At 35.7% G+C, this 25,478-nt stretch overlaps 5 protein-coding genes across 5 annotated transcripts; 2 read left to right on the top strand and 3 right to left on the bottom strand.

Annotated features, from left to right (window-relative positions):
- The first annotated feature begins 220 nt into the window (after positions 1-220).
- LOC136813836 (protein IMPACT-B-like) lies at positions 221-3,429 on the top strand. The gene is given in 3 exon segments (XM_067070323.1): positions 221-456; positions 1,877-2,044; positions 2,533-3,429. Coding segments are annotated over 3 exon segments (1,065 nt in total). The 5' UTR covers positions 221-242; the 3' UTR covers positions 3,216-3,429.
- Positions 3,430-4,694: 1,265 nt separating this feature from the next.
- Positions 4,695-6,179, bottom strand: LOC136813948 (xaa-Pro aminopeptidase 3-like). The gene has a single exon (XM_067070459.1). The coding sequence runs from the start codon at positions 6,177-6,179 to the stop codon at positions 4,749-4,751; it is 1,431 nt and encodes a 476-aa protein (XP_066926560.1). The 3' UTR covers positions 4,695-4,748.
- An 803-nt stretch (positions 6,180-6,982) lies between these two features.
- LOC136813947 (uncharacterized) lies at positions 6,983-8,557 on the top strand. The gene is made up of 4 exons (XM_067070458.1): positions 6,983-7,704; positions 7,828-7,933; positions 8,027-8,284; positions 8,379-8,557. Exons 1-4 carry the CDS (start codon positions 6,983-6,985, stop codon positions 8,526-8,528), a joined length of 1,236 nt encoding a protein of 411 aa, XP_066926559.1. The 3' UTR covers positions 8,529-8,557.
- Positions 8,558-9,208: 651 nt separating this feature from the next.
- LOC136813946 (xaa-Pro aminopeptidase 3-like) lies at positions 9,209-10,738 on the bottom strand. The gene has a single exon (XM_067070457.1). It carries the CDS (start codon positions 10,637-10,639, stop codon positions 9,209-9,211), a length of 1,431 nt encoding a protein of 476 aa, XP_066926558.1. The 5' UTR covers positions 10,640-10,738.
- A 2,771-nt stretch (positions 10,739-13,509) lies between these two features.
- LOC136813835 (dual specificity protein kinase CLK2-like) lies at positions 13,510-24,296 on the bottom strand. The gene is made up of 12 exons (XM_067070322.1): positions 24,001-24,296; positions 19,810-20,044; positions 19,436-19,496; positions 18,748-18,867; positions 18,225-18,315; positions 17,823-17,898; positions 17,501-17,595; positions 17,026-17,155; positions 16,412-16,494; positions 14,680-14,759; positions 14,197-14,287; positions 13,510-13,747 (listed from the first exon to the last, which is right to left on the bottom strand). Exons 1-12 carry the CDS (start codon positions 24,214-24,216, stop codon positions 13,595-13,597), a joined length of 1,431 nt encoding a protein of 476 aa, XP_066926423.1. The 5' UTR covers positions 24,217-24,296; the 3' UTR covers positions 13,510-13,594.
- Positions 24,297-25,478: the final 1,182 nt, after the last annotated feature.

Here is a 25,478-nt window from a genome sequence, read left to right as displayed (position 1 = left end):
GTTTGAAAACAATAGAATGCTAAGCATAATGCGAGCCTGATATAGGGACCGACACTTGCTTATAAAAAAACCTGTATTTAATATTACAATGTACTCCCATAGATCTCATTCTGCATTTAGAAGTAGTTTTTGCAAATTTCGATTGTGGTTTGACTTCATAACAAACTTAGTTTATTGGTATGTTGACTTTATATGTAATATTTTTATCATATTTAGAAAAATAAAAACAAAAAATTTAAAAAATGACAGAAAATCAAGAATCGCAGAAAGATGAGATCGAAGCTTTGACTTCCATATATGGTAAAGACTTTTCCTTATTAGGAGAAAATACATTCGATTTGAGGATATGTTGCGATGACATCAAATGGTGGGCTGTCACTGTTTCTGTTCTGTTGCCAGAGAATTATCCAAGTGAAGAAGCACCTCTCTATGAAATACACACTGAATGCCTAGCAGGTTTGTAAAGTGCTTATTTTTTACTTAGTTATTGTTGCCTCGGTATATGTTCTAGTCTGCTCATTTTTAAATGTTATAGTCTTTATTTGGACTTGATTGCAAAGTACAAATTTGAACTTAGCTTTGAAGGTAAGAGAGACGATTTCTTCGAAATTTTTAAAGTACTAAAGTGAATTTAGACTGATTTTCTTGTGACGTAACCTTAGACTATCTGCGCCAAATGTGAATAATTTTCGGAATTAGTGTACATCAAATCATGGAGGTACAAAGAAAAACAGGAGAAGTATGCTATTGTAACCAAGCTCGCCCTACGATTGAAGAAGTTACGAGGTTTGCATGATCATAATCTCATGTATCGTGCATTTTTAATGAGCTCTTTTGTCAATTGGTGAAATCTAATTGGCCATTTTCAGTTTTAGAAATTAGATGAGCTGAGATCCATTGTTTCTGACTTTGATGTAAGAAAATATTTTGACTAAAAAAAGGCCTGTAAACTTGACAATCCTTCATCAAATGACAAGGTTTTTCAGTTAATGTTTTCTTCAATGTGAGCTCAATTGCTTGATATTCTCCAGCGACTTTTTGTCTAAAAATTGATTCTGAAATCGCGTGTGCTTATAAATAACTTTCCATTTTCTATCTTAAGAAAATATATTTTCGAAACAAAATTTAACGGATAACGAAATGGCACATAAACTTGTTTTGTGGGGCTAAGTTTTATTTAATTCTCGTATATTAGAAAGCTAATATCTTCAATACTGATAGTTAGAATGTTCCGAGCAAACTTGAGTTCTACTAAAGAGTCTTTTTTCATCCGGCGAGCTTAGAATTTCTTTTGATACATTTTATAAAAGAAATCAAAAGACTTTAACGACCAATTACCGACAAATTAAACTCCTATTTTTCTTTAAACCTCCATGATAAAATGTTCACTCTCCTGTGCTAGGACTTTTAAAACCGCCAATCTTCTCGGAGAGGATCCGAATCCGAATCCGAATCCTCTATAAAACCGCAGATAGTATAGGGAGCACGAATCCGTTAGTGGATGCCAACCAATGAAATATAAGCCGGAAGGGCTAGAATCGAATTTTAACCTTTCTCAGGCAAGAAAAAGTAAAACCTTAAATTGTACGCCGTATTTTTTTATTACGAATTGGATTTAGCGATTTCTTTGTTTGTTTGTTTGTTTGTTTTTGAAATATAGCGAAAATTTTTACTTTCCATCCGGAATTTGTATAAAAACCACACGGAACGCTTAAGGCCGCACAACTTTGGTAGGATTTGTTGGCTTCAAATCCTACCAAGGAGATTCGATTCTAGCTCTTCGGGCTTATACTTCATTGATACCAACAGCCTTGGATAAAAAATCTCCCATGTTGCATTCTCACCAACTAAATTCTTCCAAACCAATTCTTCTTAGGTTCTGAGCTAGGTGAACTCCAAAATGAACTGGACAACATTTGGCAAGAGAATATTGGAACGAACGTGCTATACATGTGGACTGAGAAAATACGTGAATATCTTTTCGAACGCTACGAACGCGCTAAGTTGTTCATCGAATCACCCGAAGAAGATAAACAGCGTGAACGTAAGTAGAAGCTCTGTTTGTAGGTCATTTTATATTTCACGGTTGTGTTTTGAGGACATCAACAAAGCCAGTATCTCAGAACTGCAACTTTCCCGTCTGAGACGGAAGTCCGGCTGGATGAGATTCTTCACTAGCACCGTCCTAGTTGACGATGCTATCGTCCGTTTTAGAGGGTCAGTAACCGTGGGAAAATATATAAGCTATGCAGGGCGTCAGGGCGGTTTACAGGAAGAAAGTGGCGGTAGAGTTTAGATTTTAGCAAAATTGGTTGTAGTATACCAAGTATATTCCCATCTAAAGATGCCTTGTCAGGTTCCTCACAGAAACGCCGGATTGCAAGTAAAATCTAGCTCGAGAATTAAAAAATGCACCGCTCGAAAATAATAAAAAAAAACTAGATTCAACCCGTCGTCATGATTGCGGTGCACATCTTAGGATTTCACTTTATCTTACCTTGAAAAACGAAGATTTCTTTTATTTATTCCCAGGAGCTTTAACAGACCTTATGCGTGAGGAGGATGCAAGCGAACAAATCGAAACGCAAGACGTACCACAAAAAGAAGAAGAGACTTCGACTCAGGTTATGGATGAAACAGTCCCTGAAATTCACAGTAGCGACACGATCACGTTGAAGAAAAGTACTTTCCAAGGACATTCAGCCGTGGTTCATACACTTACTGATATTAGTGAGGTTAAGCATACAAGGATAATCACGACGACGGACGAAAAATGTATAAGGCTAGTGAAAATACGAAATTTGATTGGTTGAAACTCACTAGCCTGTTAAATTTTCGTTCGTCGTCGTGATTTTACCGATTTACTTAACCTCACTATTAAAGCTGTTCTGAAGAAACTAAAACAGAATAAAAAAGTTTCACAGGCTAGTCATAATATTGTAGCGTACAGGCTAGTTGGTGTGAATGAGACTTCTTTTATACAAGATTACGCAGATGATGGCGAAGTGAATGCGGGCGGCCGCCTCTTACATTTACTACAAATTATGGATGTGAAAAATATTGTTATTGTAGTTAGTCGATGGTATGGTGGAATTCTCTTAGGTCCTGATCGTTTCCGCTTAATCAATAACGTGGCTCGTGAAGCGATCATTGGGTTGGGAATTTATGAACCTAAACAAGCTGCTAAGCAACGACCGAAGAAGAAGAAACACTAACTGAAATTACTTTATTAAAATTTCTTTCGGGGGAGGTTGTTAGTAGTTCATGTCCATCCGACATAAAATTAGGTAAAATCTAGATATGAAGTTTGGGGATTGATAATTATCTCGGAAGTAGAGCTCGCATCTTCGACAACAGGTTAGATCTATATTTCGAAATTCGTTGACAAAAGCTACAAAATGTCAATAATACACTTGACGTTTTGTAATTCGATTTTCAAGAGCCGTCACACTCGCCTATTCCATAAAAATTTTTTTGGGTTTTTTTTTCTTCTCGTAAACACAGACAAGAGATGACATTTGCCATTATGTTTTTTTGGTTTACGCTTGGTCTTTTAGAGAGTGAAATTTTGATATTTCGAGGAATGATCATGGCGTGAACACCATGGGAATGATTAATTTATCGGCGATCAAAAAATATCTGCAATCTGATTGGTTAAAAAGAGTACAATATATCTTGTATTTTACATGTACAAAATATAAATTGACGAGATATGTTTTTACATTGTAGCGGTAGAAGCAATCTAACGTCACTTTGCTACAAAAGTGCCCTGCTCTTTTTCCCAAAACAAAGACAAAGTGCATTTTTGGGTCACCGATAAAGCAGTTATCAGACCTCGTACAATATAGAAATATTTCACTCGCTCCGGATTTTTTCCGTATATTTTCCTCGCCTAAAGTAAAGGCTCAGAAAATATTGTACGAAAAAATCTCGGAACTCGTAAAATATTTCTCATGTTGTACTCGCAACTGTCCGTTAACTTTTACATATTGCTATATTTTTTAAAAGGGAAAATTTTTACAATTCATGAATTTTAGTATATTTAGGGTATTTTATAAGGTACAGAACTTTGAGTTATGAGCTGGTGATAACAATTTCTTCATTAATTCAATTTCCTTGTTTCGAGTTGAAAGTAGTACAAAATACAAGTGCCTAAGGCACCAGATATTTAATAGCTTAGTAGAATTACCTCAAAAGCAAGCATTTTGTGATGACGTCAATTTTTAATCCCGGGGGGGGGCACTCGATCTGAAAACGACCATACGTTCGGCCCAAAATTTGGCTTCTAAAATCGGACCCTTACAGTGCAGTGAATTTCCATGAAAAATCATACCCTTACAGTGCACTTTTTCAAAATTGCTCGGCCGTAAGGGCGAAAATTTTTGCAATTTTCCAAGAAAATGTGGAATTTTTCCTCCAAAATTGACCAATTTTGTGCCAATTTTACCAAAAAATTGGCCTTTTATCACAATTTCCTACCCTTTCAGTGCAGTTCAGTGCAGTTTTGTAATTTCCTACCCTTACAGTGCACTAGCTGAACTATGAAAAACCTACCCTTAAGGGCCGAACGTCTGGTAGGTCATTTACCTTGAGTGCCCCCCCCCCCCCCGGGGTTTTAATACAAACCCTTGCAAACAAGATTTTCAAAAAGTTTTCAAAATTAAATTTCGATGTTTTATGTGAAAGATTTTCTGTTTCCAATAAGTTATGATTAGTGATGCCCTTCCATTAAAAAAAAAGATTCAATCTCAAAATGTTGGGTTGGGCGCTGACGTCAATACTTCAGCACCTTTACTGGTCATCGAAATCATGTTTTCCACCCTTATGCTGATACCATGGTATTCTTTTGGAGCAAAGTCCGCACCAAGTGAAATATATATACCAGGTTCAATCGTAAACACCATTCCAACTTGCAGCGGAATACCACTGTGCAGGGAAGGCGTATCATGCACGTCTAATCCGATATGGTGTCCAACAAAATGCGGACAAAATTTCCGCACATGAGTTCCTGTCTCGTTCGGTGGAAGATTTTTCGAAATCAGCGATAGACTTTGTAACCCTTCGCCAAGAAAGTCTAACATGCTCTCATGGAGCATTTCAAGTGAAACACCAACATGGCATCTCATCAATAACTTATCATGTGCTCTCTGAACAATCCTATAAATCATTGACCTCGGGTCCGGACCCAAATGGCCGGAGATGGGCCATGACCTGGTTATGTCTGTAGTATATCCGTTAAATTGGCATCCAGCATCAAACAAAACCCAGGTTCCGGAGAGTAACATTGTATTCTCATTCGTTGAGGTGTGTGGTTTGTTTTGAATTGATTGTCCAGTGCTGACTACCGGACTAAAAGCAATATTTTCAGCTCCCATCAGTTTACACCGATATTCAAAATAAGACGAAATGTATTTAGACGATATCTGATCAAACTTCCAATTCATGATTTCTTTAAAAATCTCTGAAACGATTTTAGCAGCACGTCTCAAAATCCAGATTTCTTCTCTTGATTTTATCAGACGAAGCATCTGTACAAAGTAACCTAGCTCTGATATTATCTTTTCCTTCACGTCACGACTAGCGATTTCAAGGAGCGAATGCGTGTGGTTGTTGATTATAGGATGAAAAGATTTATTGTACCAGAAACAGGTATGGTGGTATTTGTATCGGGCTTTCAAGACGGTTTCTACATCTGTTAATGTGAAGATTGTTACATTCTGCTGAATGTTGTTAGAGGTTTTAATGCCCCTTGTGAAAACCAGGTTGCCGATTGAATTCTTATGACGGTATTTCTCGAGAACAATAATTTCATTTGGCTCATTCCGACCTGTTAGATAAAGTGCGTCTCTATCTTGGTAAAAGTCATAGTTTATGTCATGTGATCTCTTTTGATTTCGATTAGCCAATAGGAATACGACATTTTGATCACATGATTTGTTTGAAGTAACGTGCTGTAAGAGATTGAAGAGATTTTGTTGTCTCAGTTTAAATTCTCTTCGTTGAAACCCTAGCGGTTGAAAAGTCATGTCCTGAAACCATCCTTGATGTTCATTTGATGTATGACTTTCAAAACAACGCCAGAACGATCTTGTGATGAAAATAATAAACATGAACACAAAGATAATATGAAAATTCATTTTGCTACGAATAATCGTGAACATAATCTTCTTCAAAAACATTATTAGGCTGCCAGATAAAAATTATAGTTTCTAAGCTATAATAAAATTATAGCTATAACAAACTCGCGACGACTGGAAATAAATTAGTCATACCAAGGTCATACTTTCAAAGCATCTGAAGAATCACTTTTCGAAAATTATTGGCCGCACACTTCTTATGCTGAAGATGTATTCAGAAGTTGTTTGAAATGTTTTTAACAAATTCAACAAATTAAACAGACACCATTGTAGTAGGGGCCACTATGTCGCGAAAAAGCTTCCCGTGTGCAGCAGCTTGTGCAAAGGGATTTTGTGATTGAATATTGTTCCTTGAATGTAGAAGATAAAAATTTGAGAGGTGGGGCCGGGTGTGACCACCGGTTGCCATGGAAACTGACGTCATTGGTTACTATGGCAACCAAAATAAAAGGTCGTCAAAATTGAAAATTTTTTGTTTCATTCGAAAGAGCATGAAATACTGATAAAGAAAAAGGTCACAACCTATATCTGAAAATGAATATATCAGGAGATATAAAGGAAATAAGGCAAAATGACGTCATAAAACGATGACGTCATCGAAAAATAAAAATTTGCCAAAATTCAAAATTTTTTGGTTTTTTGGAAAGAATACCTTCCAGTGAACAAAAAATATTATTACGAAAAAGTCTGAAAATCCTTTTTAAGAAGTCTATGAGCAAAAATTGATATTTTTAAATTTTGCCTGTAATGTGCTTGGGCAAGCTCCAACCTAGCCTAGTTAACTAAGCCCGTATTCACAAGACACACGGCTTTTGGCAATATAACTAGTAAACTATAAACTATAAATGGCATCCAACAAGTCTCACTATCCTGACATAGAAAAGATTACGGACATGGAATACTTGAAGAAATGGATCCCAGAAAGTTTACTTTGGCTATTAAAGGAGCTCATCCCATCAGAATTAAAGCAAGTCAGCATTGGCCAATGTATATCACAATCAGCTAAACCAAGGTCAATGTTGGCACCAATTCCTTTTGGCATTGGAGTAGATGTTGATAGATCTTTCGAATCCAAATGGTTCATAAACCACCTGGCTAAACTTGGCTTCTCCGTTTCATATGATGAAGTAACAAACTTTAAGAGGTCAGCTGCTTCAGCTTCTGAAGGTGATGGTCCAGTTGAAGGTGGTGGTCCAGCTGAAGGTGATGACACTGACGTGGCTGTCATGATGGCGTATCACTGGCAAGAAGACCTGAAACCACTTTTGTTCCTGTCCGAACGAGCAAAGAAGTGTTGGGATATTGGTAGCTGTCAAGACGAACTAAATGGACAAAAAAAACATCTCTTGTTCATCCATGCTTGGACTGGATGCGACTCGACATCTGCTATATGTGGCAAGGCCAAAGTCAGTTTCGTTAATCAAATCAAGAAATCAGAAATTTTGGGCGAAGTATCTGAAGTCTTTACTGACTCTCAATCGACCAAGGAACAAATTCAGGATGCCTCGATCGAAGCCTTCAGAGAGATATATGGTGGAAATCATGATAAATCACTTTCAAATTTAAGGTATAGTTTACATAACAGTGTAATATGTACAATAAAATGCAACCATTCTAACATTTAAGTATTCAAATGTCCATATGTATCAGATATTTTTATGATAATTGGTTTCAATTTCGACCACTTCAGATACAACAAATACCTTGAGATGCTTTGCAAAGGATTAATTCAACCTGAGCGATTGCCCCCCACATCTGATGCTGCAACGCAACATGGTGCCAGAGTTCACATCCAGGTAATCACTTTATGACCTCTGGCTGATCAAGTGCGAAACCAAAACCAAACAATTTATGAACTATAATAGATGTCATTTTCGTTACTTATTTAGGTGATTCGGTGGAAAGAACTTGATGAGAACGTCTTAGACCCAACAAAATGGGGTTGGCAGGGCTCTGATACAGGTCTTCGTCCAATTAGAACCATCAAGTCAGTCGCGCCACCCGAAATTCTCAAAATTATCAAATGTAAATGCAAGATGTCCTCTAAGAATCCTTGTGGAACAAATCTTTGCTCTTGCCGAAAAAATGGTATACCATGTATGCCTGCGTGCGGTAATTGCCATGGCATGGATTGTAACAATAAAACGGTAAGATTCCATAACCATTTAAGTCTAGCAGGGCCAGAAATTTGGGGCGTAAATAAAGCTTCTTTCTTAATTCTTATATTGATGGTTTTCTCAGGTTAAAAGGGATCACGACGACGAGGAGATACCAGACGAAACAATACACGAAGCAACATACGACACGACAAACGAAACAACAGAGGAAAATCAGAACGAAACCTTCAATGACTTTTACGATGATAGGAATATTTTTGATTTGTTTGATTGAGGTCCTTGAAAAACGAAACTAAAATCGATCGACCGATTGTCCTTTATTTTTTATTGATAATGTACCCACTTTAAGGCCTCATAAATCTTTGTGAGATGATTTTCAGGTTTCTTTGTAGGCAACTTTTTTGTTCGTATTGAAATTACCTTTCTTTTGATATATGACACTTGCATATTTTGAGAACTTTTTTTTCAAGTTTTATTTTCGTACGTGTCCGAAATTAAATCGTCCGTAAAAAGTTTTCCCATGTCCAAATCGATGGGGCTTTTTTTTTGGTGGTCAAGTATCCTATTGGGGACCTCTGTGCAAAATTTTAGCTTGTTGGGAATTTTGTCCAGGTTCTGGTGAAAATTTACATAATTCTACTGGACTACAGATCTTTGAGTTATGAGCTGGTGATAACAATTTCTTCATTAATTCAATTTCCTTGTTTCGAGTTGAAAGTAGTACAAAATACAAGTGACTAAGGCACCAGATATTTAATAGCTTAGTAGAATTAGCTCAAAAGCAAGCATTTTGTGATGACGTCAATTTTTAATACAAACCCTTGCAAACAAGATTGTCAAAAAAATTTCAAAATTAAATTTCGATGTTTTATGTGAAAGATTTTCTGTTTCCAATGAATAATATAATTAAGTTATGATTAGTGATGCCCTTTCATTAAAAAAAAAGATTCAATCTCAAAACGTTGGGTTGGGCGCTGACGTCAATACTTCAGCACCTTTACTGGTCATCAAAATCATGTTTTCCACCCTTATGCTGATACCATGGTATTCTTTTGGAGCAAAGTCCGCACCAAGTGAGATATATATACCAGGTTCAATCGTAAACACCATTCCAACTTGCAACGGAATACCACTGTGTAGGGAAGGCGTATCATGCACGTCTAATCCGATATGGTGTCCAACAAAGTGCGGACAAAATTTCCGCACATGAGTCCGTGTCTCATTCGATGAAAGATTTTTCAGAATCAGCGATAGACTTTGTAACCCTTCGCTAAGAAAGTTTAACATGCTCTCATGAAGCATTTCAAGGGAAACACCAACACGACATCTCATCAATAACTCATCATGTGCGCTCTGAACTATCCTATAAATCATTGACCTCGGGTCCGGACCCAAACGGCCGGAGATGGGCCACGACCTTGTTATGTCTGTAGCATACCCGTTAAATTGACATCCAGCATCAAACATAACCCAGTCTCCGGAGAGTAACATTTTATTCACATTCGTTGAAGTATGTGGTCTGTTTTGAATTGATTTTCCAGTGCTGACTACCGGACTAAAAGCAATATTTTCACCTCCCATCAGTTTACACCGATATTCAAAATAAGACGAAATGTATTTAGACGATATCTGATCAAACTTCCAATTCATGATTTCTTTAAAAATCTCTGAAACGACTTTAGCAGCACGTCTCAAAATCCAGATTTCTTCTCTCGATTTTATCAGACGAAGCATTTGTACAAAGTAACCTAGCTCTGATACTATCGTTTCCTTCACGTCACGGCTAGCGATTTCAAGGAGCGAATGCGTGTGGTTGTTGATTACAGGATGAAAAGATTTCTTGTACCAGAAACAGGTATGGTGGTATTTGTATCGGGCTTTCAAGACGGTTTCTACATCTGTTAATGTGAAGAGTGTTACATTCTGCTGAATGTTGTTAGAGGTTTTAACGCCCCTTGTGAAAACCAGGTTGCCGATTGAATTTTTATGACGGTATTTCTCGAGAACAATAATTTCATTTGGCTCATTCCGACCTGTTAGATAAAGTGCGTCTCTATCTTGGTAAAAGTCATAGTTTATGTCATGTGATCTCTTTTGATTTCGATTAGCCAATAGGAATACGACATTTTGATCACATGATTTGTTTGAAGTAACGTGCTGTAAGAGATTGAAGAGATTTTGTTGTCTCAGTTTAAATTCTCTTCGTTGAAACCCTAGCGGTTGAAAAGTCATGTCCTGAAACCATCCTTGATGTACATTTGATGTATGACTTTCAAAACAACGCCGGAACGATCTTGTGATGAAAATAATAAACATGAACACAAAGATAATATGAAAATTCAGTTTGCTACGAATAATCGTGAACATAATCTTCTTCAAAAACATTATTAGGCTGCCAGATAAAAATTATAGTTTCTAAGCTATAATAAAATTATTTTGTTTAAATCTAGCAAACTCGCGACGACTGGAAATAAATTAGTCATACTTTCAAAGCATCTGAAAAATCACTTTTCGAAAATTATTGGCCGCACACTTCTTATGCTGAAGATGTATTCAGAAGTTGTTTGAAATGTTTTTAACAAATTCAACAAATTAAACAGACAACATATTTGTTTTCATCTGGATTAGACAGATTAGTTTTGGAAATGCGGTCACAAAAACGGTCTCACAGAGTACCAAAATGTAAAAATACCCCCGCTTCAGTTGTTGAAGCAATACATGGGTTGCAAATATATCATGCAGTCAAAACACGTGATTAATCGAAAAAGTTCACGTGATTTTATTCCCATGTCACTTGCTTTACAACTTACGACTGGTAACATTATTAGTGTCAATAAATTCGAACCAGTCAGAAATAAATGTCATGTAACAAGCACATAAAAATTTCGAGTATAAGCGTGATTTGTCTTCAGACTTTAATTTTGTAACCTGTGCATTTCAGAAGTCGAGTCTTTCAACCCATTGATGATCAGATGAGGAAACCTACTTTGCTCGAAACAAGTGTTACAATGTTGGCCATATAATAGCGAGTTTATGTTTATGTATTTTCACTTTTGAGGGCGACGGAGTGACTGAAGTGATTTCGAAAAAAAACTTGCAGCTCTGACCCACAGAAGTCGAGGAGGGTAAAAGTTTAATCCCCGCTAAAATTTATCCACTTAAGGTAGAAGTTTCCCGTCTCCGTCTCAAAAAAACACAAATACTTAAACTCGGTAATATTTGGCACAAAGGGTATCTCCTTGCAAAATTTAAAAACCGTAAGTGCACGTTTTTTTAATATATATATTATAAGGGACACGTTTATAAGGAACCTGAGGCTGAATATGGTCCAAAAGTTAAGGAATTGTCAAGGAACTGCTCAGGCTCAGAATAAGAAATCGAGTTAATAAGGAACATTAAGAGTTAAACTTGAACTTACCCACATTTACAATAACAAAAAGATGATAAAATATCTCTGAAACGATATTCAATGTGTCAAAAAGAGAAAATTTACCGAAGTTACACTGATATTTAAGTAAATAAGGAACTCGATAAGGATCTTTGAACTGTCTGGAAAAATAAGGAACTCCAGACTCGGAGACAAGTTAAGGTTCATTTAAAACCGCAAGTAGTCTTTAAGCGTCTTAATTCATTGTTAGGAAGCAGACTTACGACTTGTGAATGGTCTGACTAGGCTGAGAATATAGCCTGGAAGCCATTATACCCACTCCCAAATGGAAATAGTAGAAAGCCTGAAAATGTAATTTTCGCCCGAAGTTTAAATTCTACAAAACGCTAAAATACCCAGAAATGCCAACATATTCTGAACATAATTTTGTAGTACTACTACGCTAAATTTCATAATGAAAGAAGATTATAAGTTATGAAGAGACGGATATTTTGAATACCAGAATCATCAAAGTGAACCAAGGGACTGTGAACGAGTCTGCTGCTCTGGTACAAAAAAGCTCGGGCGAAACTTTGAACGCAAACAAGGGGTCAAGACATAGAAAAGGGTCAAGACAAAAGTGACACGAATGCGAGCGATTTGTTTTGGATAAATATATTTTGGACTAATTATTCATTCATTCAATATAACAATGTATAATATAATACACTCATTTCATTGTATTGAAAATAGTAGTATGAAAAACGTAGTATAAAAACAAACAAGTTTTCTATATAATTTAAAAAAGGATATTGGAACATGAGGACAAAGAAATATTTTACTTTTATGAAACAATCAACCTCGTTCCCGTGTAGTCCAAGCTTTATTTACGTTGATGATAGACGCCAGGGAATTATCTGGTGCTATCAGTAAGTATCAAAAAGCTTATAAGACGCAGGAGAGGGTTTATCTAAATGATCCTACATTTACTAAAAATAGACAAATGGAACGACAAATTTCCACCCCTACGAATTCATTCCTTTTTTTTATCACGGGAATTAACTACATATGGTTTAAAAGAACGACAAATTACGCATGCGTGTTACAATGCAAGATTCTTTAGAGGAAAATAAACAGGGAACGAAGTTGTGAAACAATAAAGAGGATATGCAGCGTGTACCGAAAAAAAGTACCGTCAGACCACTTCAAGTGAAAGAAAATTTTTTTGTGAAAAGTCTTTAACATTTGACGAATCTTTCTAGATAGTTCGAACTTAATTCCAGTTCCCGTACAGGAGAAACCTTCTTAAAATACTTTCTATAATTCAAGTCTCTCTGTAATTCGAACAAATAAAATTTCCCGCTCTAGTTCGAATTAGCGAAAGTAAACTGTAGTTTTATTTCGACCTGAACCGTACAAGAATGTTGCACTTATGCAAGGTCTGCAAAACCCACAAAGCTATAGAAAATCTTCTACCAAGGTACACGTTTTTTTTTTATTAGAACCTAGTTTATAAGAACATATAGGCTGAAATTCGTCGAAAAATTAAGAACATGTTAAGAACATGCCCAGCCTCAGTTTGGAAAAAAATGACAAGAAACTACAATTTTTTCCTCTTTTTAAGCAGTTTTAACCGAATTTAGGGGTGGATCTTCAAAAGTCGAGAGTCAAATATTGTCCAAATTGTGCCAAATTAAAGTGCTCTTTATTTTGTATCATATTATCGATTTAGAGTAGTCTGAAAAATTAAGAACGCATTTAAGAACATTTTAGGCTGAAAATTGCTAAAAAAATAAGCACATCCAGGCTCAGCCAAATCTTAGGTGTTCTTATAAAAAAAAAAAACGTGTACTCTGCATGTGAGCTACTCAACTATAAAAGAAATTGAATGGGAGGCATACTATACTGTATTTACAATTCTTTACAACAAAAGTGATTCGAAAATATTTTTCTTGTGAATAAAAAACGTGATATCACTTCTTTCTTGCAGAGATATCCTCACTGAAGAACGGATGAGAGAGAGCTTCTTTTGCCGTCAGCCGATCTTCAGGTGTGTAAGTTAATAGACGGTCGACAAGATGATAAAGCTCTTCTGTAGCACGGCGGTCGTCCGAGTTAAACGTCTCCTGAGAAAAAAAATAGAGATTTTATACAATTGACTCCAACTGAAGGAAAACTGGATATTTTCGCTTTTTCATGATCAATTTGAAAACCCAACGATACTACAAAACATTCACTGTATATTGTATTTGATCAGGGTTAGATTCTTCTAGAAAATGAAAATGTTAAGCCTAAAAATGTTTTTAAAATGTTATCATCTTCACCATATTTTGTGCGATTTCCTAAGAAATTATAAGAAAATGTTCTTAAAACTTGTTCGTGTTAATTTTGGTCATTTTACAGTCTTATGTTCTTACATTATAAGGTCTGTTCTTATAAAAAACGTGTTATTGAAAATTTCTAAAAAGGTAATATCTTACGCAGTCCCTTAAAGTAAATCGAAGCAAGTCTATTGAAAAAAGGTTTCTCTTGCAAAAAAAAGCAAAAAGAGCAGTTAAGGATTTGAAAAACTTACTCTCAATGGAACACAGTTCGTTTTGACAAATTGTCCGTTATGGTCCTTCTCATCCCAATCCAATACTCCGTCACGAAAGTATTTTTGTTTACTGAAAAAAAATCGAGAAAATAAACGACAAAATTAGAAAAACAGCTCATGACCTTATAAATTACAGTACCCCAAAACTTTTATACGGACAAGAATAAAAATTTACATAGATATGACAAAAATCAATAAAACGACAAGACTGTAATTTTTAGTATGGAAATTAAGCATAATGAATCCGTTGAGAAACCGCATGTACGTATTTGCCTTAGACTCGATGTTTATAATATTTCTCTATGCTGACGAAACAAAAACAATAGAATTTCTCATAATGTTTCATATTCTCCCGAAAAGGGAGAGAGCTGTTCTTTTCCTTTTGTTTAAATATGCTGTGTAAGTAAATGGAAGAAGATGTCGGCCTTCACGTAAACGTAAAATTACATGAGATTCACTCACTCAGAAGCTTTCATCATTTTCTTTGGTAATTTCCCTAATATTCTCTCCATCATGGCTAAGTGTTCCAAATTATCGTGCGTCTAAAAGAGGAACAGAAAAATGTATGATTTGTTTTGAGGAGCAAGCTCTGCTTCTCCGTTCACCACAAGCGATTATGCGAAGCTCAACACTTAGTGCTCTGAGCACTCTGGTGACAACAGTCAGTCTATGCACGCTTACCCGAGCCGCACTGATGAGTCCTGGGAAGGACGAAACACATGTCTGTGGATAGATGATTTGTATTGTAAAAATATTTATGTTTCATTTTTAGAATTTAATACTTTTTGTTGGTCTCTGACCAACAAATCCTATTTTCTCTTTGAAAAGTCAGGAAAACGTTACAAATAACAAAGGGTCAAATCATCTTAACCTTTTTAACACTTTAAGCAGGGGGGGGGGTCAAGCAGTTAGTACAAGACATCATGCCTACTAAGTGATTCTTTGGAGGAAAGAGGCCACACCACCACCCTTTGACAGTTAGTATGAAATATACTAAGTGATTTCAAAGGAAATTCACTAAGGACCACCCCTTAAAACCTATCAAACGAGAGTGTGATATTTACTTTTTGTCAAACCATGTTCCCAAAATTGTTTTGAAACAGTTATTGATTTGGTAGATGAATTAAAATGAATCAAAAATTTTATTTTAACACAACGCTGTACAGCGATATATGTACAAGAGTTTCAAATAACGAAGTACTTCTCAATTGATACAATAATGAAACACCGTAAACCAAAAACATAAACATAATATGTAGCGTTCAATCAAGGCAGAAAAAAATACTTTTTCATGATTTATAAAGAACAAGATTACGAACTTTTACAATTTCAAAATCGATCTAAGTCAAGAAAATAGTAGCTTCAATGTTCTACAGATTTAACTTAGCTTATCAAATCTAAACAGATAAAAAGGACAATTTCAGCGTCATTACTATTTGTAAGTTTCATATAAATTGTTTTATAAACTACATTATACGATTTCAAAATATATGAACTCCCATACACGCCGTGAAACTAAAAGAAAAAAGTAAAACCAAAATAATTGTGTCTTGGATTTTAAAATTGTAGGCATCCTTAGGATTATGCAATCAACTTCTTAGTTTTTGGAAAACCATCCATGGATTTTATTTTTAATATTTTTCTAGAAAAGGTAAAAAAGTAGCACTTAGTATTCATTTGTATTAACTGTTTTCCTAGATTTTTTACTTGACACCACCCTAGCAGTCACTTAGTACCATCAAGTACTAACTGATTTTTGAAAATTTTGTAGGTATACCACCACGGTACTAACCGGCATGATGTCTTGTACTAACGGCTTGACCCCCCCTGCTTTAAGTACTGTGCAATACTGTGTGTGATTTTTGTCACATAATTTTCACTCAATCTTTGCAATCGAACTACCGGGGGGTAGTGAAAAATCTACAAAATTTGCCTTGTCCGGGGGGGGGGGTAAACTTGCTTTGTTTAGGGGTAATTTCGATTGTAAATTTCCAAAAAAAGTTAATATTCTCCACCCCCCCATATTAAATATTTTTCTGGAAAAGCCCAACCACCCAATTTGACCGAGTAGAACTAAGACAATTTCTCACGATACAAATCTAAGAAAATTAGAGATAGATAGAACTAGATTTCGAAATAAGAATTAAATTTGAAAATAAATACAATCTAACGTCTCCTGTATGAAGGAACTTACACGAAAAAGGGCATCACCGGTGTATAATTCAAAGATGATACATCCGCAACTCCACACATCACAAGGATAAGACCAACCCAATTCTAAAGAAGGGTAGAAAGAATGTTTGGAATGGTAGTACGTTCGCATATGATTGAACCTGTGATAATGGTAATATCTTAAAATCAAACACCATTAGCTTGCATAAAGCTCGACATCGGTCGATAATAAAAGAGAATGACTTCAATTCCCATGTTCATACATAAGATTAAGTAAAAACCAGGCTAACCCAGTCTAATACAAATAACACTATTTTCAAGTTTTGGGAAAGAAAGCATCAGGAAAAATTTAAAGCCACAAGTCTGTAATATGATAATCACATACATATATTTATTATAAGCATAACGCTTAAAAGCATACAAAGGCTCAGATTTGCAGATTTCCTAATTTGAATCGAGTGTTAGCAAAATTTTATAAAAAATTGGGTTGGGTGAATCAAGAGCATAATAATTTATAAGCATATAATAAGCATATGCTATGCCTGGATGTTTTGAAAGCTTAAGCATGCTTGAGCCTGACCAAGAGGCAGACACTTGCTTATAAAAAAAGTGTACTGTGAGACTGTATGAACCTACCTAGTATGACTTCAGGAGCTCTGTAATGCCTCGTAGAAACAATTCTTGAGTGATGCTCGTGTTCAAAAGTTGCGGAGCCGAAATCGATCAGTTGTACATCACAATGGTCTAAAATCTTTATATTTTGACGCTGAAGAAAGAAGAAAAATATTTCAATTGAAGATTTTTTCAGAGGTTTGCAGGAAATGAAGTATTGTCTACTATCTAGTATCTTGATGTTGAGAACACTATCCCTCCAAGTCTCAATGACCATTCGCCTTCTCCCATAGGTCTTAATCAAGGTTCGTAAAACAAACAAAAATCTTATTTTTTTTACTAAAAATGACTTTTACTTTTTTAGGCTAAGAATGCATAAAAAAACAAAAAAACTCGGTAGATTTTGAATAGGGATGATTAGGTGACACCAAGCCCACATTATTTTCACACTAATCTCGAAGCTTGGTAATTGTTTCAAATTCTATCATCCCCTACTTACAGCATTTTCACTCCATATAGACCGTGAAGATGAATTTACGAATAACATATTTTCTGGTTTCAAATCTGTATGTGTCAATTTGATCTTGTGGAGAACTGAAAAAATAAACATAATAACTTTCAGCAATTTTGTAAAATTCTTATTACCAAAATTAAAAGTACTGTTATAGTTTTCAGGTTTTCAAAATCAATTGCAAATTATTTAAAAACTAGCACTCCTAATTGATGGAATGATAGCTACTTGAAAAAAACGAACACTAAACGTATTGAAATGTAATACTTTCAAGAGAAAGATTTAGATGCAAGCCTTGAAGAAAACTTACAACAGACAGAATCGAGAAGTTGATATGCTATATGCTGCACTTGTTTCAATGTGTATGGTTGGTAGTCATTGTCTTTCTAAAGAAATTGTAAACAAGATGTTTTTAAAAATTCAAAACATTAAATCAAAGCTTCTTACTTGTTTCTATTGTATAGAAATTTATTTAGAACATGGGGATTTGATTTTCTTTAGGAAATGATTACATTATGCCCCATTAACATTATCATTGAATATAAATAAATCTCTATGCAAAAATTAACCAGTAACGATTCCTTAGGGTTTACAGAGAAATGCCGCCCATGCTCAAGTGACAACAAAGCTTCAGAAACGGAACTGTGCAGTATGCTTTAGTGTTAAACAAAAAAATATATTCAAACTATGTAAGTAAGTGAAGTTAACCTACCATAAATTCAAAGACACTTTTCCCAAGTTTTGGAAATATTAAACAAACATGACCACCATGGCGAAAAGTTCCATAACATTTGATACAATTGCTAGAAAAAAAGAATCAATCAATCAATCAATCAATCCTCTACAAAAAACTGGTCATGTATTCAACAGACTTGAAATTATCACAAAATACTTATTGGTTATTATAGTTGAGTGAAAATTGGGTCAATTTGTAACAAAGACAACCTAGTAGAATAAATGGTAACACTTCTGTTACTACTAACCCTATTACTTTGAATAAAGGTCCCCTCTCCTTTATCAAATTTATTAAATGCCCCTTACTGGAAAATTTTTTTTCAATAAGCATCCCCTCAAATAAATGCCTCCCCTCTAGGAGGGACATAATATCTGGGGCGTTTAATAGAAGTAATACAGTAAGTATACATTCTTCTGAATTTACCCCATTAAAGATGTTAAAACTTGAGAAATAATAAAAAACATGGGGAAGAAAAAAAAAAAAAATGGACAGGACTTACTGTTTTCCATCAGGATCATTTTTTCTTAGTTGCTTGAACACTTCAATTTCAAGTTTGGCAGCTTCTCTATATTTCTTTTTATTTTTTATAATTTTTATTGCTACCTGTCGATCGTGTTTTCTACAAAAAAAAGTTAGAATAATTGTAGAATTAAGAAAATAATCTGCATAGTTCAATATAGTTTGTCAAATGGTTTTTCAACAATTACTACTTAGATTAACCCTTTAAGCATCTTGGGGGAGAGGCGTCATCATTGTTGCAAAATACCGAAAAAAGGACCTCCTGCCTAACTTTTTTTGATAAAATTTTGTTAGGAAACTCCTAGTGACATGAACTTTTGGGGCAGAGGGTAAATTTTTTTCACATGTTTGTATTGTGTATTTTGCAGACCGGCCCAGAATTGCCCTTTTTTGCCTAAACAGCCCTAGGATACTGTAGTGATTGGAAAAAATGCTATTGACAAGTGTTAGGTATTGGTAATACAAGCTTGTAGCCAAAGTTTCAGCAAATTTGGACAAGTGGTTATGCTGAAAGTGAGCATTTTATGTAAAAGACAAATCTCACATCAATCAAATTGAGCCCCCCCCACCGAAGATGCAACCCCTATTAAAAAAATAAGAAGATGCCTGAAGTCTTAATATCCATTTATAAAATTTCTGAGAAGGAAATAACAAATCATGATGCTTACCGATCGTGACATTCCAAAACCTTTCCAAATGTTCCCTCTCCTAGAAGGCCGTATATTTTATCTGAAATAAAGAAGGAAAACACAATAAAAATATATCCAAAAAAGAAGCGCCCAGATTCCACCCATTTGAGATCCAAACCCCTATTGGTCACTGTCACCTTTAAATGAAGTTCAATTCAGACCAAGCAAATTAGTGACAGGTTTTTCAACTTGTATTTTGCTGCCAATAGAGTGATTCCTCTTGTCAGAGGGTCATTGGGGACTAGTATTAGTCATCTAACTCGTTTTATTGTTGATGTTAAACTAAACCTGAGATTAGATTGTGTGCATAGCATGGTTTTGGGAAGCGAACAAACTAAAAGGTATTTAAGTACATCTGCGTTCGTGGAGGCGATCTCCCACTCTATAAACAAGATGTCCCTCCTCGTCATTTTTTATCTTGGAGGATGTTGAATCATGTCGGGTTGGTGAAGATTTTTTGCTACATCGTCTTTGAGTGTTGTTGTTGTTGTTGTTATTGCAAGATGTGGAATGGGATGTCCTACTGCAGCTTAGATCTCTTGATGTTTTTCTGTCTGTGCTTCTCCGACTATCATGTTGGCTTCTCTTCTGTATTATATAGTAGAATACATAGACCACACAATGACATGCAACACTAACACAGGCATTCTCATGTCTGATAATACGAAAAATGCATATATGTTTTTTGATTAGTTGCGTGAATGATTAAACATGGCCAATTTTCCCTACTTAAGGCAAGTGGAAAGAAGGAGCTTTACATACATACATTAATTTGTTAAATGTATGCGTAAACTTGTGAGATAGTGTGAGAGAACAATAGGAAACTCACTGACATGATTCCACATTGGCTATTAGCTCAATTCATGTTCTCCAAGCGCAATTTTGAAATCAAGAAATTCTTTTGGTGGAAAAACACTAAAGGACCAAAGACAGCAAAGGACACTGTATTTTTAGAATATGATCATGAATTTTCCTACATTAACATTCAGATTCAGAATTCTTATCCTCAAAATTGACTAAATTAAAGGTTAAAGTCTTGTCAACAGAGATTTCTACTTTCTTTCAAACTTAAGAGATCCACTGTAGTTGAAGTCTGTTAGCACTTAAAAATATAAGAAAACTTCAGATGGTGACAAAGGAATGGATAATTGGCACAGATTATGCTTAGAGAAAACTTAATTTTAAAGAGTATCACCAAATTATGGCACATGCCCACCTGCCAGATGACGTCCTCAATTAGATTCATATTTTCAGAAATAATCAAAATCTGATGGTCCAAGCGGAAAGAGCATGAACATACTTCAAAATGTTCCTATCAGAAGTTATGAAGATTGAAAGTTTCGGTTTAATGCCGACACCCCTCTTCTAATTTTGACACCCTTTTTTAGAGATAGGAGTATTAGGAAGGTTGGGATCACTAATAGAAAAAAGTTTTTTCCACTCTGATTGCCAAGGAAAGAAAGTTTCCATCAGCGATTCCAACCTTCCTATTATTCCTATCTCTAAAGAAGGGTGTTGAAATTAGAAGAGGGAATGTCGACATTAGACCAACTTATGATATTGCTTTTACCGTTGATTAATTGAGTCAAAATGGCATTCTGTCTTGCAAAAGGTTCATTTTGTTTTTTAGCGCTCAAACAGCAGTCAGGAACATTTGACTAATTAGGACACTGTCCCAATAAGGATACTGTCTAGACAAGTCACCATTTTGATGTCCTTATAGGGACATCGATGTTCAAATTAGAACATTCTAAACTTTATTGTAATTTTAGATGTTTTAGAGCTACTGTAAAGAGTAAATTCCAGAAGCTTTAAGTATGAAAAAACCCTTAAATTGATAAATTGATAAAAAATTCATCAAAATTAATCTGTGCCCTATTTCAGAATCCAACATTTACTGTAGCAAGGTTACATATACATAAGGTTGTATACAAAATTGTGAATACAATACACTCATTTCACCTTGTTGCAGCAAAGAGTTTTTTTAATTTAGGGGTTTTTATTGCTCTTAACATTTCATTTTTATTCTGATTTATTTATTCATATTTCATTTTTTCAAACAAACAAATGTACGGATAATGGGTCCTAGGACCTTTTAGTATGAAATATATAGATAGATAGATAGATAGGCTACCATTATGAAATTTCTGTGTTTATAAGGCACTGAACATACTGTACAAATTAGTTGATTGTTACTGACTGAACAGATCCTGCCTTGTAGGGCTACAATCACAAATATCTTCATTTCGCGTCCTCGTTGGGCCTAAAAAGTGAGTCGGTTGGTCGGTCGGTCGAAAAAATTTTCGGGTTTTCATCATCCATCATCCCTTTTGGAGTGTATTCTTAAAGGAAACTGCCAGCCAGTCAGCAGCCAAAACAACCACGTGTTATGGGTGGTTTCAAATCAAGACCTTTGAACAGTGTGACCTCTCCGACCCAAAATGGCGCATGTAATGATAAACAAAGTCAAAATGCTGCGAATGCGCTAGAAATCGCTCGCAAAAAATTGGCAATAATAAAAATTTTGAACAAAGGAAACATCATTGACAGAAAAAGTCTGACAAATTTACCGACTCACCGACTCAATTCTACTCAATTTTCGAGAGTCGGTCGGGCGGTGAAACAAAGATATTTGTGATTGCCACCTAGTGTGACTAAGGGGAGCCGTCCATATTCATTTGACAATGCAAAACATCAAATTGATGTTGTGAGGGGGTGGGGGGTTTTCAAAAGTTAAGCTTGACATCAGTCAGTATAGACCTAACTCTTCATACAAAAATTACGGGAAACGCATATTTGGACTTTGTACCCTATGCTGCACTCAAGCACTTGGGCTAAAATCCCGCAAAGGCGGGACAAAAATCAGTTTTTTGAAGTTTGCAAAAAAAACGCCACATAGAAGATCTTTCAAATTCAGTATGTGAATAGAGCAGTAAAAAATACAACTTTTCTATTTTTCCTTTTTTTTGCAAAAGTTCTAGGAATGAAAATAAAGGGATAATGATAATTGAATACTATCCATTGATGATCCGCGGCACTATCGTAAAGCTAGAATCGCTTCGCGCACTCTTCGCTTGAGAAAATGATTGACAGATTGAAGTTTTCCATCCCCGCGGTGCGCGCCGCACGGGAGCTCGGGCGCTCTGCGAGAGTTCTCTGCTCAATCCTCGGACCGCGCTAAAATGGTAGACTGAGCTGTGATAGATCATTTCGATGGAAGTTGTTGGAATGTTTACAAGGCTCTTGACAGAATATTGTTTGTTTTATTGTCAATGATGACAGTGCTGTTATAAATTTTGTTAGATCTGACAAATTGATGTTTGTAAGTGCACTTTATAGTTTTGATTCCCATTGAAGAATCATATTCTGGTTTTCATGTTATTAGATGCTGTTTTAGAGCTTTAGAGCTACACTGTCAGTTACATCAATATTCCTTCTTACCTGTCTTTAAAAATATAAATAAAAGTAATCACGGAAAAGGATGCAAAAAAAAAAGACAATAAATGCAATCGAAATTCCAGAGAACTTCATAATTCCCCAAACAACATTACATTACTATGTCAAACTCCCATCACATAAATTTTACAATTACGTCAGAGTAGACCACGCTCGCCACCGAAGAGGTTTATTTGGAAAGGGTAATTATATTTTATTGTTTGCTTCTTTTTTAAAGATTCGCCGGGTTGGAAAAGTATGAATTTCTTTGTAGATATTTTACCTACCCCAAATATTTAGGAGGCTGAGTTTTAAACGAATCGTCAAGTTGAAAGGAACGATAAATGTATCAAGGTCTGTTTTATTTACCCCCTGGTGACTTAACAAAAGAGACTTAACTCGATGTTACAATCCAATTATTGAAAGTTTGTCTCGGCCTTTTTATAATGAGCGAGACATATGTTCTCTGATTACGCAATTTTCATATTGACATTTTCGAGGCATTTTGATGTAACTGGCTATGATAACTTTACTTCATATTTTCATTGTTTGTGTGATCGAGCTAACCACATCGCACAAGTGGGCAAAGAAGGTGGTACGCCTAAAGCACGGCAAGGACCTAGCGCCAAGTGGATGGAGCTTTTAATTTCTTTTTAAATAAAGGTCATTAGTTAAAAGAACACATACACGCATGGGTACAACCAAGTACAGACTTTGCGACGGGAAAACATTGATGAAAATATGACAACTTTTGGCATACATCGCTTGCCAATATCTGTACCTGTGGGGGGAGAAGGGGTGGGGGCGGGGCTCAGAGGATAACGTCGATTCGACGTTATGCATTGTTAAATGAATATGGACGAGTCCCCTAACTGTTAATCCCATCAAAAAATACAGGAATGACAGGAAAAGCATTTTTGTTTTGAGATTGAACCTTTTGCTATGATGTGAATGAAAAAATGGTGGAAAATCATAAACAGGAAGACGGTGAAGTTCTTCTTCCTTTTTCTTTACTCCAGATCAGGATGTTTGCTATTGGAAAGGACCATGGAAATCAGAAAAAGCTGGAGTAAACATCAAACAACAAAACATAAGACTTAAATACCAACCTTTGATCTAATGCATTTTTCATCTGAATATCGAGAAGTTCTTGTACCAGAGGAACCTCTTCTCAATCTTTTGCTGGATCTTGTAGCTGGATATTTGTGACTTGATCTTAGTTGATATGGCTTTTCATATGCTTTTTCGATAATACTTCTACTTCTTGATTTTCTTCTATCTTCCATATTTTCATAATATCTTTCTCTTAGTGGCATTGTAGGCATACCTAAAGATAACTTAATGAACGAACAGAGAAAATGATGCCCAAAAAGATACCCTGGCGATGGAGTTCTTGTCGAATTCTGTTGTCCTGTCGAAACGCTTCGAAAGGAGAAAAACTCATTGTTTACGCAGGCTTGGCGAGTTACTCTGGTATAATAGGTCAACAAAGCTTGGCGGTTAGTCGAACAACTCGCACACTCGCCAGTCTTAAAACCTGCTTCACACTACTAATGTTTTTCTACGATTTTGTAAGGGCCTTCCTACACTACAAATTTTGCTGAAATCCAAAATCCAAAATGGCACACCACAACAGCCCTGAAAACTTATTGGATATGCTACACTACATGCTATACGAAAGTATTGACAGATTGAAGGTGGGATAAATGATTCTGTTACTCTTAGTATTTGTGTTTTGATAGGTTTTGAGATGATAGGTTGGAAGACGATATCATCCACCAGGAGCAGGATGCAAGTGAAATTTTTCAATCTACGGACCTAGACGGGCCACGGGTGCATGTCACTAGTCCGACACTATCTAGTCCGACAGTGAAATAGTCCGAATCTTTAAAATAAATTTACAATTTGGAAGACTTTTTTTATGACGTCACTTTTGTCCGAAAACGAAAGATTTTAGAGTGTCGAATGTTGAATAAGGGTTTTTCACAGAGATAATATTAATAAAAGATCATTTTGGCGGCATTTTGACATAATTAGAAATAAAGGACCAACCAGGGTTGTAAATCACTAAAGAAGGGTCGTAAAAACAGCTAAATCCAATTTCTTGACTCTTGAAAGCCTATCCTAACAAGCTTCCCAAAATTTAAAAGTCTGGTTTAGGGGCCTAACCTCAAAATCCGGAACGTTGGATTTTTATAAAGATGTGCCTCCGATTCATATTTCGTTTTTCATATGTTTTTTTTGACTCGTTGTCGGACAAAATTGTTGTCGGAATATTGACAAAAAAGTAAGTTGACGCATTCGTCAAATCCAACGTCGGACATTTTTACTGTCGGACTAGAAAGTGTCGTACTACTGACGACCTCCCTGCTAGATGGGGGTACGGTTATTATCAGTTAGGCTAGGGTTAGGGTTGGAGCTCGAGAGTCACAATATAAGGCCGAAGGCCTTCTTAGGGGCATCCGTACCCTGTGACCTAACTTAGGATTCCGTAGGGATCCTTGTTGGGGCACCGGTAGGGTTGGGAGCTTTCTTAATAAAGGTCTGTAAATTACACACTATAAGTATTTGTGAATGACAGCATTCT

Source organism: Clytia hemisphaerica, unplaced genomic scaffold (assembly GCF_902728285.1).
Source record: "Clytia hemisphaerica strain Z4C2 unplaced genomic scaffold, Clytia hemisphaerica genome assembly, whole genome shotgun sequence".
Classification (NCBI taxonomy): Eukaryota; Metazoa; Cnidaria; class Hydrozoa; order Leptothecata; family Clytiidae; genus Clytia; species Clytia hemisphaerica.
This window is presented reverse-complemented; position numbering and strand designations above follow the sequence as displayed.

Coding starts and splice junctions, on each gene's coding strand:
- LOC136813948 (XM_067070459.1), bottom strand. CDS start 6,179: ATGTTTTTGAAGAAGATTATGTTCACGATTATTCGTAGCAAAATGAAT.
- LOC136813835 (XM_067070322.1), bottom strand. CDS start 24,216: ATGCCTACAATGCCACTAAGAGAAAGATATTATGAAAATATGGAAGAT. Junction 18,316..18,747: donor AATGATCCTGATGGAAAACA/GTAAGTCCTGTC, acceptor CTTTTTTTCTAG/CAATTGTATCAAATGTTATG. Junction 17,156..17,500: donor CTATATGGAGTGAAAATGCT/GTAAGTAGGGGA, acceptor TTCTTTCTTCAG/CGTCAAAATATAAAGATTTT.
- LOC136813947 (XM_067070458.1), top strand. CDS start 6,983: ATGGCATCCAACAAGTCTCACTATCCTGACATAGAAAAGATTACGGAC. Junction 7,705..7,827: donor AAATCACTTTCAAATTTAAG/GTATAGTTTACA, acceptor CGACCACTTCAG/ATACAACAAATACCTTGAGA. Junction 8,285..8,378: donor TGGATTGTAACAATAAAACG/GTAAGATTCCAT, acceptor TGGTTTTCTCAG/GTTAAAAGGGATCACGACGA.
- LOC136813946 (XM_067070457.1), bottom strand. CDS start 10,639: ATGTTTTTGAAGAAGATTATGTTCACGATTATTCGTAGCAAACTGAAT.